The following is a 16,085-nucleotide window of genomic DNA, read 5'->3' on the forward strand; positions in this document are numbered from 1 at the left end:
TGCTTCAACAAGAAGTAAGCTCTGGTGATGTCGGCAGACAGGGACGTGTAAATCTCTACCGGTTTACCACTCAGTAGGCTACCCAACCTTACAGCATAACTATCTGGGGCTACACCAAGCAGCTCAGCTACCCGTTCAAACCTAACAAGGTAGGAGGCGATCGTCTTCTTCTTCACGGTACACAGGCAAGCTGGGTTTTACCACATTGTCTTGTATATGGCCAGAGGATTCTGGTCTACTTGAAGCATTAATCCTAGCTAGTTCTAGGTCCTTTTCTATCTGCAGCTTAGCTAATTCGAACTCTCTTTCTCTATCTCTCTGACGTTCCTCCAACTCTCTTTCTCTCTGACGTTCCTCCAACGCCCTCTTTTTCTGAAGTTCCTCCAACTCTCTTTCTCTCTGACGTTCCTCCAACTCTCTTTCTCTCTGACGTTCCTCCAACTCTCTCTTTTTCTGAAGTTCCTCCCTCGCTTTTTGACGTTCCTCTCTCTCGGCATTCTGTTGGTTGACCACGTACTGACCAACCTCAGTACCTGTCAGACCCAGGGCCACCGCTTGACTTTCAACTCCTCAAATTTATATATAATGATCCGAAAAGCCAAGAGCAAAAAGAAAAATGCACAACTTACCCGCAAATAGCCAAAGGTAACTCACCTAGTGGCTCAATCAGACCAATAAATGATTTGATCCGACTGGAGGGAACCATGTTCTGCACCCAGCCCAGCTGAATCACTCTCAGGGTAAGAAACCGAACCAGGTGAAACAACAACAAAAATGCTATGACAGCATCCACAGTGCACCCCAACCAACACTAATTAACTTTCCCAAGTACAAGGGAGAGCAACAAAATTAGCACAACAGGAGGACGGGATAAGCACTGAACAACACTTACTTCCGTGCCACAGACAGCAAGTGGCGCGCTCACGGCTACTTACAACAACACCGGAACGAGTGTTCGCCCTCAGAAACCAAAGGTCATAGACAATCCTGGCAAGGTCACCACTTGTAAAGGCCTGGGACTTTGGGATAGAAATCCCTTACCAGACCAATCAGGATCTTAATAAAGGAAAGTCAAGGACCATGATTTTCTGAGGAATAACAAACAACCATTTGAGATTGACATCTCTTTACTATATAAAATATAACAAAACTCTGACACCACTCAACAAACATCAAAAAACAATTACGGGAGTCAAACAATTAAGGCAGTCAACAGTTAATGGAGTCAAACAATTAATGGAAGCAAACAATTAAAGGGAGCAAACAATTAATGGGAGTCAGCAATTAATAGAATCAAACAATTAATGGGAGTCAACAACTGATAGAATCAAACAATGAACAGATATTTCCTATGGCAGTGGCCCTGGGGGAAGGTTCTGGATCATGGTGATCCACACTCAGGGTAGGGAAGCATCCATTCAACTCCACACTGGAGCGACAGCGGCAGATGTCTTGAAATGGCAGGAGAACACAGGGGCACAGATGAACTGACGGTCATGGTATGCGGTAGTGGTAGATGACCAAAGAATTGACAGTCGATAGGTGAAGGTCTGGGAAAACAGCCCAAGAGTCCAGGACCTATGATGAGATCACAGCCAGAATTTGACGAACAGCTGGGCAGCTAGATAGTGACTGTATGACGGCTGGGGTGAATCTGCCTGTGACACAGGTAGCCGCTGCCGTTCTCACCTCTGTTCCCCCCAAGTGTTGGTCGCACCAGCAAACGAGAGAGTTAGCAGCGGTAACGAGCAGGAAGATCGTTTCCGCCCTTACAGGCTGTTTTTACCAACCCCCCTATATTTTGCATCTGTCTGAGGAGCAAGTTTTTAATTTCGTTCATCCATCAGAGTCTGTGCCTTCCCCTGGCCCTCCATCCCTCATCTTTGTCCACTAATATTTCTGTTATTATTCCGTCATCCCTAATTATATATATTGTACATTTCAATTATTTCTCCAGAAGTTATTTGATAATCTTATTACTTTTTCATTTGTTAAACAGTCAGTGGGGCTTATTCTTATCATTCGCATATAACACTACATTTCAAAGGCCTCCAGCCTCTTTCTGGTGTTTGCTGAATGTGGCCAAGCTTCTAATCCATACGTAAGTCCTTGTCATACAAAGCATTTCAGCAGCCTTGTTTCTAAAATTTAAGTTGATGTCCCTTTTCATTGGGTCTTATAGATTATTAAATGCTGTGTTTGCTCGCCCTATTCTTCCTTTGATTTATTCCGCACATCTACCACCACAGCTCATGTTACTTTCCAAATACACCAAATTTTCCACCTGTTTAATTTCCTTGGTGAATACCATAATACAGGTACCATAATTATCAAAAATCTTTTGCAAAACTAACAAATCAGATATACAAATTTCTTAAGACCTCTAAAGCCTTTCATTCAAAATTCTCAACCAAATATAGCTTCTCTAGTGCCTTTTCCTTTTCTAAATCTATTTTGCTCTTCAGAAACTCACATTCTATTCTAAACTTTATTCTACATAAAATTATGTTTACCCAAACTTTACAGGTATTACTAATTAAGCTTATTGCTCTAAACTAGGTGCACTCCGAGGCTCCTGGCTTTTTAGGTAATACTATAAATACCCTGTACTTATTTACCCTTTAATCACTGTGAAGGTCTCCTTTGAAATATATAGAATTACACATTTTAGTCCAACAATTTTATTCCATTCTTGCCGATTTGTTTTACAAATTCTGCTGGAAGCTGATCAGCCCCACAACCTTTATCATTTTTCGTTTTCCCTCAATCCTCTACTCTATCCTTTTATTGTATAGTTCTTTTACTTCTTCTGCCTCAAACAGGATCTTATTGTCTTTGCTTTTAATAGTGCCACCCCATTTATTTAATTTCTTCTGGTTCATTTGCTTAATCTGTCTACATTTCCTTTCTAAATAAATTTTCTTTACCTGTCTGCATTCTATTTTAAATTCTTAGTTAATTTGTATGGAAACCTCACTTCCTTTTCTCATATTTTTTCATCTATCTATATCCTTTCAAATTTCATTTGTCATCCACTCACCTTTTGCCTCGTTCTTCCTATGTCCTATAAGTTTTTCTTAGTTTCTAACATTACTTCTTTGTAATTATTAAAATGTTGTCCTGGTCTTTGTTCATCAAAATCACCCTCTAGCAATACTGAAAATCTATTTTCGGTTTAAATTTCATATTCAATCCCTGCCTCTGTTTTGAGATTACCTATAGCCCACATTCTGTTTTGAGATTACCTATAGCCCATTTGAGTTTGTCCATTTTCTTTTTTAAGTTTTGGCCTCATTAACTCATTACTGGGACTTGATCTGACCCACAATCTACCTCTAGATAGGTCTGGCCTCGGGTTATTGTATTTTTATTTTTTTCTGGATTAAATATAATCTATTTGATTCATTTGATACCTGACTGTGTTGTTTGCATTGCCCTGGGGTGAAACTCTTGTATTGAGATTCCTAGGATGCTTGTCAAACAATTATTTACAATTACCTGTATCATCTTGTTTTCTGTACAAAAGAAATTTCAAATTTTTATTTATTTTTTATTATATATTTTTTTATTTATATTTTTTTTACGGGGATTAGTCCACCCGGGCACAGGTCACTGACCCACATCGGGGCCTGGGGGAGAATATAATAATTACTGTATTCATAGTAAATCAAATTTATCATAAAAAGTAAAATAAAATAATAATGATAACACTAATAATAATAATAATACTGTAATAATAATAATAATAATAATAATAATAATAATAATAATAATAATAATAATAATAATAATAATAATAATAATAACAAAGAACTATAAAGAAATGCAAAAATGAAAAAAAAAATTAGTGAGAAACGCTATATGTATGCTGTGTTGTCAAGTTAGAGAAACAATTGAGACCTGCAATTGTGTGTAAATAAGGCACAAAAACAGATCAGCAACTTGGGACTTTGTCATAATTTTCGTGATGCCATATGGCAGCAGGGTCTACCATTAGACAAGACATTATGCTTCCAATATCTTCCCAGGCGGTAGTACCTCCCTGTTTAGTTGCTGCCCAGATACGTACTCCTATTTCTGGTGCTACTTTTACTTTCCCGGCTTTTGCGTTAAGATTACCCACGATAATCAGATTTTCATTAAACTTTACAGTGCCCTTTGCTTTTTTTAAATCTTCATAAAATTTTTCTAAAAATTCATCCTCACTATCATTTGTTGTTGCATAAACTTGTATTATTACCAAGTTCATGTGTTTAACATTAAAGTTAGCTAACAAAACTCTGACTCTGCTCAATATCCCTTTACACTACTACTCATCTTCTTCTGTTTTACAAGAATACAACACTTTCTCATGTTTTTCACCACCTGATTATATGGAGTAAGAATCTTCACCACTAATGCTATGTGAACCTATTCATCTTACTTCACTTAATACCAGAAAGTACCAGCCTCATATAATGTCCTCGCATTCCATGTTCCAATCTTTATTTTGTGTTTGATTATTTTTAAACTTTGCTCATTGTTTAATGTAATGGGGATCTCTTTAGTAGGGGTTATATGTTATAAGTTACAGTTGTAGGTTAAAATGAAAAAAAAAATACTAATCATTTCTCTGTTACTCGTAACTGGTTGGGGAACCGGAGTTATATTATAAAATTAATTTATAATATTGGAATAAGTTAATTTCACAGCCACACCACCCCGTTAAGTACTGTATTGCGGAGTCCCTTAGGACTCATTTAGTTTAAAACTCGGGTTGAAACACGACGACCCTCTTCAAGTGAAGATGTTGTTTAATATTATTGGCGAAATCCTCTTGAGAGGCAAAGACATTTGGGCAGTAGTCACCAAGACGTGAAGCTGCAGGATAATACAGTATGTCTTTGCTGTCTAAACTTCCCTCTTTTGGTTTCTCTCCCCCACTTTGTTTTCTCATCTCCAGCTTCCTTGAGAACCGATCCATAGCAGTTGTTGTCGAGGGATCGATTTCTTGCTCTTTCTCTACCAGTAGTGGCGTCCCACAGGGTTCTGTTCTTTCACCAACTCTCTTTCTTCTTTTTATCAATGAATTACTTCACACTACAACTAATTCTATCCATTTTTACGCTGATGATTCTACTCTTCACTCTTCCTCACGTTTTCCCCTTCCTCCTAACTCTCAAACTAGATCTGTTTCTAGAACTGATATCATTACTTCTATCAACGCGGATCTGTGCAGCATCTCTGAATGGGGAGGTACAAACTTGGTTAAGTTCAATAGTAATAAAACTCAATATTTACCAATTACACTTTGTAAATTAGACGATCTCCCACCAATTACATTTCAGGACGCTATCATCCTCCCAAATTCTGAAATAAATATGTTAGGCCTCACCATTTCCTTCAATATGTCCTGGAAATCACACATCCTTAGTATAACTAAAGCTGCCTCCCGAAAGTTGAGGATGCTGTACAGATGCCGCAGCTACTTCACTCCTGAGCAGTTGCTCCAAGTTTATAAGGGATTCATTTGTCCTAATTTGGAGTATGCTCTCATATCTGGGGTGGCTCTTCTTCTGTCCAACTACTGTATTAGATAGGGTGGAATCAAAGGCATTTCGTCTTATTAACTCTCCTCCTTTAGTCGACAATCTCACTTCCCTTTCTCTTCGCCGCAATGTTGCTTCACTCTCTCTTTTACAGGTACTTTAACGGGCAATGTTCGGTGGATTTGGCATCCTGTGTACCGCCGGCAAGGCTGTGGGTTCGTAACACACGTCTTGCCCGCGGTGCCCACCGTTTCTCTGTGGATGTCGGTCACACGGGAATAACCCGTCATAGTACCTCCTTCTTTCCTCACACAGCCAAACTGTGGAATGTTCTGCCTTCTTTTGTGTTTCCATGCTCTTACAATCTGTCTCACTTTAAAAAGCTGGTTTTACGGCATCTTCGTGGTGTAGATTAATACAGTATAACTTTTTTTTCTATATTTACAATTTCTTTCCGTTCTTTTTTTCTCCCCCCAGGCTCCGTTGTGGGTCGTTTGACCTGTGCCCGTGTGGGCTAATTCCACAAAACAACATACATATAGCGTTTCTCACTGTTGATTTTTTTTCATTCTTGCATTTCTTTGTATTTTATTTTACTTTTTATTATAAATTTTATTTACTATGAATTATTATTATTATTATTAAATTTTCGCCCCCTGGGCCCTGATGTGGGTCAGTGACCTGTGCCCGGGTGGGCTAATCCCCGTGTAAAAAAAAAAAAAAAAAAGTTATTCCTTCTGACATCAACTTCTTCCTCCATGTTTTGTCTATTTAGAAAATCTTCCTTGGCCAGTCTACATTCCTTTTTAATAATCTTTGTTAAGTTCTTTATTAACCTCACTTCATCTTATCATTTTACTTCATCTATCCTCCTTTTTTTAAAGTTCACTTGTGATCCATTCACTCTCAGGCAGGTTCTTCCTATGAACTATAAGCTTTTCCCCACTGTAACAAAATTTCTTTGTAATTATTCCATTGTCGTCCTGTTTCTTGTTCATCAATTAATATTCTATCGCTTGCCCTCTTTTGTGGTTCCTTAAATCCCATTTCACTATTTCCATTGTTTTTCTTATTTAAATTTTGAAGCTTTAGTTTCACTAAACTCATTACTTGGACATGATTACGACTCACAATATGCCCCTGAATAAATCGTGGTTCAGGTTACCGAATTTCTGATTCTTTTTCTGAATTAAAATATATTCTATTTGATTGCTGAGACTGTTATTTAAATTGTCCTAGGGTGAGTTCCATAGATATATTTGCAATCATCATTGTATATTCCTTCCAAAAGTCAATTAATGTTTCCTCTCTTTCATTTCTATTACCCAACGTAAGTGATCCTGCTTCCAGTGCTTCTTTCCCTTTCCCAAGTTTTGTATTAAAATCGCCCATTATAATCATATATTCTTTCAACTTTACTTTTTTTTTTGCCTTTAATTCTTCATGAATTTTTCTTATACTTTATCCTCAGTATCATTTGTTGATGCATAAACCTGTATTATTATTAAGTCCATAGGTTTAGTATTGAATCTGACAAACAAAACTCTTATTTGATACAGCCCAATATCCATTTATATCACCTGGATATATTAAGTAAAATACTTTCACCACTAATACTACTTGAACCTGTCCATCTTACTTCACTTAATCCTAGAATGTCCCACTTCAAACATTTGCAAACTTACCAGCCTCACATGATGTCCTCACATTCCGTATTTCTTTTTTGATTTTGTGTTTTTCGTTCTTAAACTTTCCGTTGTTGTGTTTAATATCCAAGACTTTGTTTTGCTCGGACAGTACTTGCTAGCTCTCGGAGGTACTGCCCACAAACACGAGAGACAATGTAGGTGACGTTTATTGTGTCTGTCCATGGTTGTTCATGGACAAGAGATGATATTAATGAGAATGAATGCTCGAAACCTTTCTTTATCACAAGGCTAATTAATAGGGAGTAGAAAAAGTTGGGAATTAACAATGGGGTGTAGAGGTCGCTCATACCTCACTCTGGAAAAGAACCAACCCATCGCCTTTGAAGAAGTTAACCTGCATCTGTAGTGACTATCCACTTCCAACCTTCTCATTTTAGCCTTTAAGCTGGGAGCTTTATCCCTATCCCAGGAAATTGGAAATGGTTTATTCGAGCCCCCACGTCACGGCAAGGTGACGCAAATCCGGTCACTTGGGGAATGCTCGTCGGCTTTTAGGCCCTAATTCAGAACAGTGATTTGAAACCGCTGAAGGTTTAAACCAAGGATTGAGCGAAGATTGAAGATTGTTGGTATTCAGAACGCTGGCTTGAGCCAACACAAAGATTCAAACCAGGTTTGAGATCGGAATTGTCGACCCTCGCGTTAATCCAGCCTGGAGGCAGGTTTAACGGTCAATCCTTCAAGCAAGTCAACATGAATGCTGACGGAGAGCGCGGTTTATGGCAATATCATCAAATTGGAAATTTTGTAGAGAGAAGACTGATTGTAGATAGGCAGCATTCGATTAATTTTTATGATGACACGCAATTTAAACAAAGATATAGGTTCAGCTAGGGAGATTTCCTTGGTATTTTCCGTGATATGGAGCATCTACTTGACATACCTGTTGGCTATGGTTCACCTCTACCTCCCATTCATCAACTGATGATTATTTTAAGATTCTTTGCAACGAATAGTTTCCGGGTAAAAAAGATTTTGACACTTCTTTATTTTGAGCGTTTTTCTTTAGGAAAACTATTTGGATATATTTCTAATATAATTGAATCAGTGCTCAGTGCATTTTGATTTTAATGTATTAATAAAATAAAGTCTTTTCTTAACATTACTAATCAGGGGAATAGGGTTAAAAAGAACATAAAGAAACCTAACCTAACGTAATCTAACCTAACCTAACCTAACTGAACCTAGCCAGGTCACTACACCTTGCATTGATTCATCTTGCTTTGGTTATGAATATTGACACCTGTCCCGGATTATATCTACAATTTGTTTGTAATTGTTCTTCCTCTATGAATTTCTTTGTTATCATATAATAACACAGCCACGTTGTAACACAGTACCATAAATCATTATAATTTTATTACAATTTGATTTTAATTAAAGTAAAAAAAGTAACTTTTGATGTGCAAGGAGAGATTTCTCCTCCTCTGTAAAAAATCGTCGAATCATAGTTGCCGCCATAATCTTGTCAACATTACTCTCGTTGGTGATTGGCTATCGTTATGGTGTAACTGAAATGTGATTGGCTGAAATATCTGTGTTCGAATCCTTGTTTGTAATTGAAGATAATGTAACAGATTACCCTATCCGGTGTTGAAGTCGATGTTCTAAATATGGGTAATCCACTGCAGGGATCTCGGATCTAGGAATTTTGTTTCGCAGGCCTGAGCCGAGCTCAAATCCCAGGTTCAAATCACTGTTTTGAAATTGGGCAATAAGGTTGAACGTCTACGTTCATATTCAACCTCAATCTTAAGAAAATTTGCATACATCAACATTGCTTATTGATTATTGCTTAATGTTTTACTGGTAAAACAACATTCATTAACTCTTCATGGACATTCATTTGTTAAATACACTTGTACGTATCCAAATTTTCCCATAATATCTACAGTAGGAATATAATGATTTCATATGTTTATAAAACAACTACCCTGTAGTAGGATACAGTTAATTTTGATAACTTATTCAACAATTAAAATTTTATATATTTGCCGCCGTTACCGACATTGTTATTTCATAGTACCACAAATTATGCTCTGAAGTCCATACATGTTAAAATACTCACTTGATAATACAAATTGGTACTTTTGTGTTTTTACAGATAGAGAAGAAAAGAGTTACAGTGTTGTTGTAAATCTGTCGCATTTTGCTTGAGCCTATATTTGTTTAAGGTAAGAAACATTAAAATTGTCTGCGTCATTATATAGCTATGTGCAGTTGTGTACCATGACATTTCCAGTGTTCTCTAGTCGAGTGGACCTGGGAACAAGAGAAGAGCGAAGTCACACAGTCACCTACTTCGTCGTCTTGGTGTAACTATCAATATGCTTTCATCACTGTAACATCCGTCAAGGGTCACCAAAACCTCCATACAATAATATTTCCTTTGTTTTTAATCCATTATTTCATTACAGGGGTGAATCATGTAGATGACCTGTTCTATCTTTTCACTGGCGAAGAAACCAATTGGAAACATCTGGAGAGGGAAGAAGACCTGAGGCTAAGAGATATCATGACTAAACTCTGGGCCAATTTTGCAGCCACTGGGTGAGGATAATTTTTTTTTTATGTATGAGAGAGAAGGAGGTGGGTGGGTTGAATGTAAAGACCAATACGTTTTTGCCAGTACTCTCGGGCCCGAATTCAGAATGCTGGTTTGAAACCGCATGGAGATTTAAACCAAGGATCGAGTGAAATTTGAAGATTATTTGGATTCAGAACGCTGGCTTGAGCTAACACAAAGATTCAAACCAGGTTTGAGATCGGATTTGTCGACCCTCGCGTTAATCCAGCCTGGTGGCAGGTTTAGCTGTCGATCCGTTATTCAAGATAGCTAGTCATCATGAATTTTGACGGAGAGCGCGCTTTTCGGCGATATCGTCAAGTTAGAATTTTTTAGAGAGTAGATTGATGGTAGATAGGCAAAATCCTATAAATTTTTATGATGACACGCAATTCAAGCGACGATATTTGTTCAACAAGGGAGATTTCCTTGATATTTTCCGTGATATGGAGCATCTACTTGACAGACTTGTTAGCTATGGTTCACCTCTACCTCCCATTCATCAGCTGATGATTGCTTCAGCCAACGAATAGTTTCTATGTAAGATAGATTCTGGTTGCTTAATGAGCTATGGTAACGTGTTACAACAGTTTCGTGTTTAGGGTCCATGAAGATCAAGCGAGTAAATGTAAAGAACGTTGACACTTTCTTATTTTGAGTGTTTTTCTTTAGGAAAACTATTTTCATATATTTTTAATATAATTGAATCAATGCTGAGTGCATTTTGATTTTAATGTATTAATAAAGTAAATTCTTTTCTTAACATTACTAATGAGGGGAAATGTAGGGTTAAAAGAACAGAAAGAAACCTAACCTAACCGAACCTAGCCAGGTCACTACGCCTTGCAATGATTTATCTTGCTCTAGTTATGAATAGTGACACCTGTCTCGGATTATATCAACAATTTGTATGTAATTGTTCTTCCTCTATGAATTTCTTTGTTATCATATAATAACACAGCCACGTTGTAACACAGTACCATAAATCATTATAATTTGATCATAATTCGATTGTAATTTTAGTAATAAAAGTAACTTTTGATTTGCAAAGAGATTTCTACTCCTCCTTAAAAACACGTGGAGTCATAGTTGTCGCCATAATCTTGTAAACATTACTCGCGATGATGATTGTCTGTCGTATTGGTGTAAATGAAATGTGATTGGCCGAAATTTCTGTGTTCGAATCCTTGCTCGTAATTGAAGAAAATAAAACAGTTTACCCGATCCGGGTAATCCCGATTTGCACTCCTGAGCCGAGCTCAAATCCCAGCTCATACCACCATTCTGAATTCGAGGAGTTTATCAAAATAGTGATTAATTTCAATTTATTCACATTATCGTTTATTGTTCACCAGGCCATTTTTTTTAATGGGATTAGCACAGGTCAATGACCCACATCATGGCCTGGGGGCGAAAATATATTAATAATAATAATAATAATAATAATAATAATAATGATAATGATAATAATAATAATAATAATAATAATAATAATAATAATAATAATAATAATAACAATAATAATAATAAATAGTAAGAAAAGATATATGTATATTGTGTTGTCAAAGTAAGAAAAACAATTGAGACCCTGCAATTGTGTGTAAATGAGGCAGAAAGTCAAATCAGCAACCTGGGACTTGATCACAATTTTTGTTATGCCATATGGCAGCAGGGTCTACCATTAGACAATACATTATGCTTCCAATATCTTCCCAGGGGGTAATACCTCCCTGTTTGGATTATGTTAAATTAAAGTTAACGAAAATCTTAAGAAACAAGCAAGGTGAACATTGATTATAGTTACATACAAAAATCATTAAACCTCCAAATTTTATATATATATACATATACAGTATATATATATATATATATATATATATATATATATATATATATATATATATATATATATATATATATATATATATATATATATATATATATATATATATATACAATATATACATATATATATATATATATATATATATGTATATATATATACATATATATATATATATATATATATATATATATATATATATATATATATACATATATATACATATATCTATATATATATATATATATATATATATATATATATATATATATATATATCATGGTAAGTGGTTGTTATAATCATGGTCATTAGTTTGTTATATTCATGGTCGTGTTTGTTATAATCATGGTCGTGGTTGTTATAATCATGGTCGTGGTTGTTATATTCATGGTCGTGTTTGTTATAATCATGGTCGTGGTTGTTATAATCATGGTCGTGGTTGTTATAATCTTGGTCGTGGTTGTTATACTCATATTCTTGGTTGTTATAATCATGGTCGTGGTTGTTATAATCATAGTCGTGGTTGTTATATAATCATGGTCGTGGTTGTTATAATCATGGTCGTGGTTGTTATAATCATAGTCGTGGTTGTTATAATTGGTCGTGGTTGTAATCATAGTCGGCTGTTATAATCATAGCCGGTTGTTATAACTCGCGGTCGGTTGTTATATCTACGGTCGTATTGTTATAATCATGGTCGGTTGTTATAATCATGGGTCGGGTAGTTATTATCATAGTCGGTTTTATAATCATTGTCATGGTTGTTATAATCATGGTCGTGGTTGTTATAATCATGGTCGCCGGTTGTTGTAATCATGGTCGGTTGTTATAAACCATGGTCGTGCCATATAATCATGGTCGGTTGTTATATTCATGGTCTTTATTAATCATGGTCGTTGTTATAATCATGGTCGTGGTTGTTATAATCATGGTCGGTTGTTATATTCATGGTCGTGCTTTGTTTAAGTAACTCCGCGGTCGGTTGTTATATTCATGGTCGTGTTGTTATAATCATGGTCGCGGTTTTGCTTATGAATCATGGGTCGTGTGGGTTGTTATAACTGGCGGTCGGTTGTTATAACTCGGTAGTCGTGATTGTTATTATCATAGTCGCTGTTATAATCATGGTCGTGGTTGTTATAATCATGGTCGGGTTGTTATAATCATATCGATTGTTATAATCATGGTCGTGGTTGTTATAACTGGCGGCGTGATTGTTATAACTGGCGGTCGGTTGTTATAATCATGGTCGGTTGTTATAACTGGCGGTCGGGTTGTTATATTCATGGTCTTTGTTATAATCATGGTCGTGGTTGTTATAATCATGGTCGTGGCTACATAATCTATGGTCGTGGTTGTTATAACTGGCGGCCGCGGTAGTTATTATCATAGTCGGTTGTTATAATCATGGTCGGTTGTTATAACTGGCGGTCGTGGCTGGCGCAGGTCTATGGTCTTTTGTTATAATCATGGCCGTGGTTGTTATAATCATGGTCGTGGTTGTTATAACTGGCGGTCGTGCTGTTATAATCATGGTCGTGGTTGTTATAATCATGGGTCGGGTTGTTATGATCGCGGGTCGGTTGTTATAATCATGGTCGTGGTTGTTATAATCATGGTCGCTGTTATAATCATGGTCGGTTATATTCATGGTCGCTTTTATAATCATGGTCGGTTGTTATAACTGGCGGTCGGGTTGTTATAATCATGGGTCGGTTGTTATAATCATAGTCGATTGTTATTATCATAGTCGGTTGTTATAATCATGGTCGTGGTTGTTATAATCATGGTCGTGGTTGTTATAATCATGGTCGTGGCTGTTATAATCATGGTCGTGGTTGTTATAATCATGGTCGTGGTTGTTATAATCATGGTCGTGGTTGTTATAATCAGCGGGTCGGTTATGATCATGGGTCGTGGTTGTTATAATCATGGTCGCTTGCTATAATCATATTGTTGTTATAATCATGGTCGTGGTTGTTATAATCATGGTCGTGGTTGTTATAATCATGGTCGTGGTTGTTATAATCAGCCGTGGTTGTTATGACTGGCGGTGGGTCGGTTGTTATAATCATGGTCGGTTGTTAGCAACCATGGTCGGGTTGTTATAATCATGGTCGGTTGTTATAATCATGGTCGGGTTGTTATATCTATGGGTCGTGGGTTGTTATGACTGCGGGTCGTGGTTGTTATAACCGCGGTCGTGGTTATATAATCATGGTCGTGGTTGTTATAATCGGCGGTCGGTTGTTATAATCATGGTCGACAATCGCGGTCGTCATATAACTCGCGGTCGTTGTTGGTAATTGGCGTCGTGGGTTGTTATACTCGGTCGGTCAATCATAGTCGGTTGTTAGAATCAGTCGGTTGTTATAACTGGCGGTCGGTTGTTATATTCATGGTCGTGCCAGTTGTAACGCGGTCGTGGTTGTTATAAACCGCGGGTCGTGGTAGTTATTATCATAGTCGTGGTTTTATAATCATTGTCATGGTTGTTATAATCATGGTCGTGGTTTGTTATAATCTGCACGGCCATAATCATGGTCGTGGTTGTTACAGGTAATCATGGTCGTGGTTGTTATAATCATGGTCGTGGTTGTTATATTCATGGTCTTCTTTGTTATAATCATGGTCGCGCTGTTATAATCATGGTCGCTGTTATAATTCTCGCGCAGTCGTAAGGCGAAGTATTCATGGTCGGGTTGCGTTCAGGTCGTGCCGTATATAACTTGGTCGTGTTTGTTATATTTGCGGGTCGTGGTTGTTATAATCATGGTCGGTTGTTATAAATCACAGTCGTGATTACATTATCATAGTCGTGGTTGTTATAATCATGGTCGTGGTTGTTATAATCATGGCCGGGTTGTTATAATCATAGTCGTGATTGTTATAACTGGCGGTCGTGGTTGTTATAACCGCGGCTTTGATTGTTATAATGGCGGTCGGGTTGTTATAACTGGGCGGTCGTGGTTGTTATAATCATGGTCGTGGGTTGTTATATTCTTCATGGTCTTTGGTTATAATCATGGTCGTGCTTGTTATAATCATGGTCGGTTGTTATAACTGGCGGTCGGGTTGTTAGTAATCATGGGTCGCGGTAGTTATTATCATATCGTGGTTGTTATAACTGGCGGTCGTGGTTGTTATAATCATGGTCGTGGTTGCTGTTATAATCATAGTCGTGGTTGTTGTTAACCGCGGCCTTGCTATGCACCGCGGTCGGTTGTTATAACTGGCGGTCGTGGTTGTTATAACTGGCGGTCGGGTTATAATCATGGTCGTGGTTGTTATATTCATATCTTTGTTATAATCATGGTCAGGTTGTTATAATCATGGTCGTGGTTGTTATAATCATGGTCGGTCGTTATATTCATGGTCGCTTTGTTATAATCATGGTCGTAGTTGTTATATTATTCATGGTCGCTTGTTATAACTGGCGCAATGTGTTTGTTATAATCAAGGGTCGGTTGTTATAATCATGGTCGTGGTTGTTGGTAATCATAGTCGTGGATTATATAATCATGGTCGGCTATATTATCATAGTCGGTTGTTATAATCATGGTCGTAGTTATAATCATGGTCGTGTGGTTGTTATAATCATAATGTGATTGTTATAATCATGGTCGGTTGTTATAATCATGGTCGCGGATTGTTGGCAATCATGGTCGTCGTTGTTATAATCATGGTCGGTTATACCATGGTCGGTTGTTATATTCGCGTCTTTTGTTATAACATCATGGTCGTGGTTGTTGTTATAATCATGGTCGTGGTTGTTATAATCATGGTCGTGGCTATATAACTATGGTCGGTTGGTTATAACTATAGTCGTGATTGTTATAATCATGGTCGGTTGTTGTTATAATCATGGTCGTGATTGTTATAATCATGGCCGGTTGTTATAATCATGGTCGTGGTTGGTTATAACTGGCGGTCGGTTGTTATATTCATGGCCTTCTTTGTTAATATAACTGCGGTCGTGGTTGTTATAATCATAGTCGTGATTGTTAAATCATGCACGGTTGTTATATAATCATGGTCGTGATTACAGTAATCATGGTCGTGGCTATATAATCATGGTCGCTGCACCGCGGTCGTGCTGTTATATTCATGGTCTTCTTTGTTATAATCATGGTCGTGTTGTTATAATCATGGTCGTGGTTGTTATAATCATGGTCGTGGTTGTTATAATCATGGTCGTGGTTGTTATAATCATAGTCGTGATTGTTATAATCATGGTCGTGGTTGTTATAACTGGCGGTCGTGATTGTTATAATCATGGTCGGTTGTTATAACCGCGGTCGTGGTTGTTATAATCATGGTCGGTTGTTATATTCATGGTCTTTGTTATAATCATGGCACGGTTGTTATGCACCATGGTCGTGGTTGTTATAATCATGGTCGGTTGTTATAATCATGGGTCGCGGTAGTTATTATCATAG

The 16,085-nt window shown here is 37.2% G+C and overlaps 1 protein-coding gene across 1 annotated transcript in view; it reads left to right on the forward strand.

Annotated features, from left to right (window-relative positions):
• LOC121874640 (juvenile hormone esterase-like) overlaps nucleotides 1-16,085 on the forward strand; it is a 214,271-nt gene that overhangs the window by 144,456 nt on the left and 53,730 nt on the right. Inside the window, exon 10 of the mRNA XM_042378868.1 lies at nucleotides 9,655-9,787. Coding sequence (XP_042234802.1) covers nucleotides 9,655-9,787 — 133 coding nt within the window. The remainder of the gene's footprint in view (nucleotides 1-9,654; nucleotides 9,788-16,085) is intronic.

This window comes from Homarus americanus, unplaced genomic scaffold (genome assembly GCF_018991925.1).
Source record: "Homarus americanus isolate GMGI-L3 unplaced genomic scaffold, GMGI_Hamer_2.0 scaffold34360, whole genome shotgun sequence".
In the NCBI taxonomy this organism is placed as follows: Eukaryota; Metazoa; Arthropoda; class Malacostraca; order Decapoda; family Nephropidae; genus Homarus; species Homarus americanus.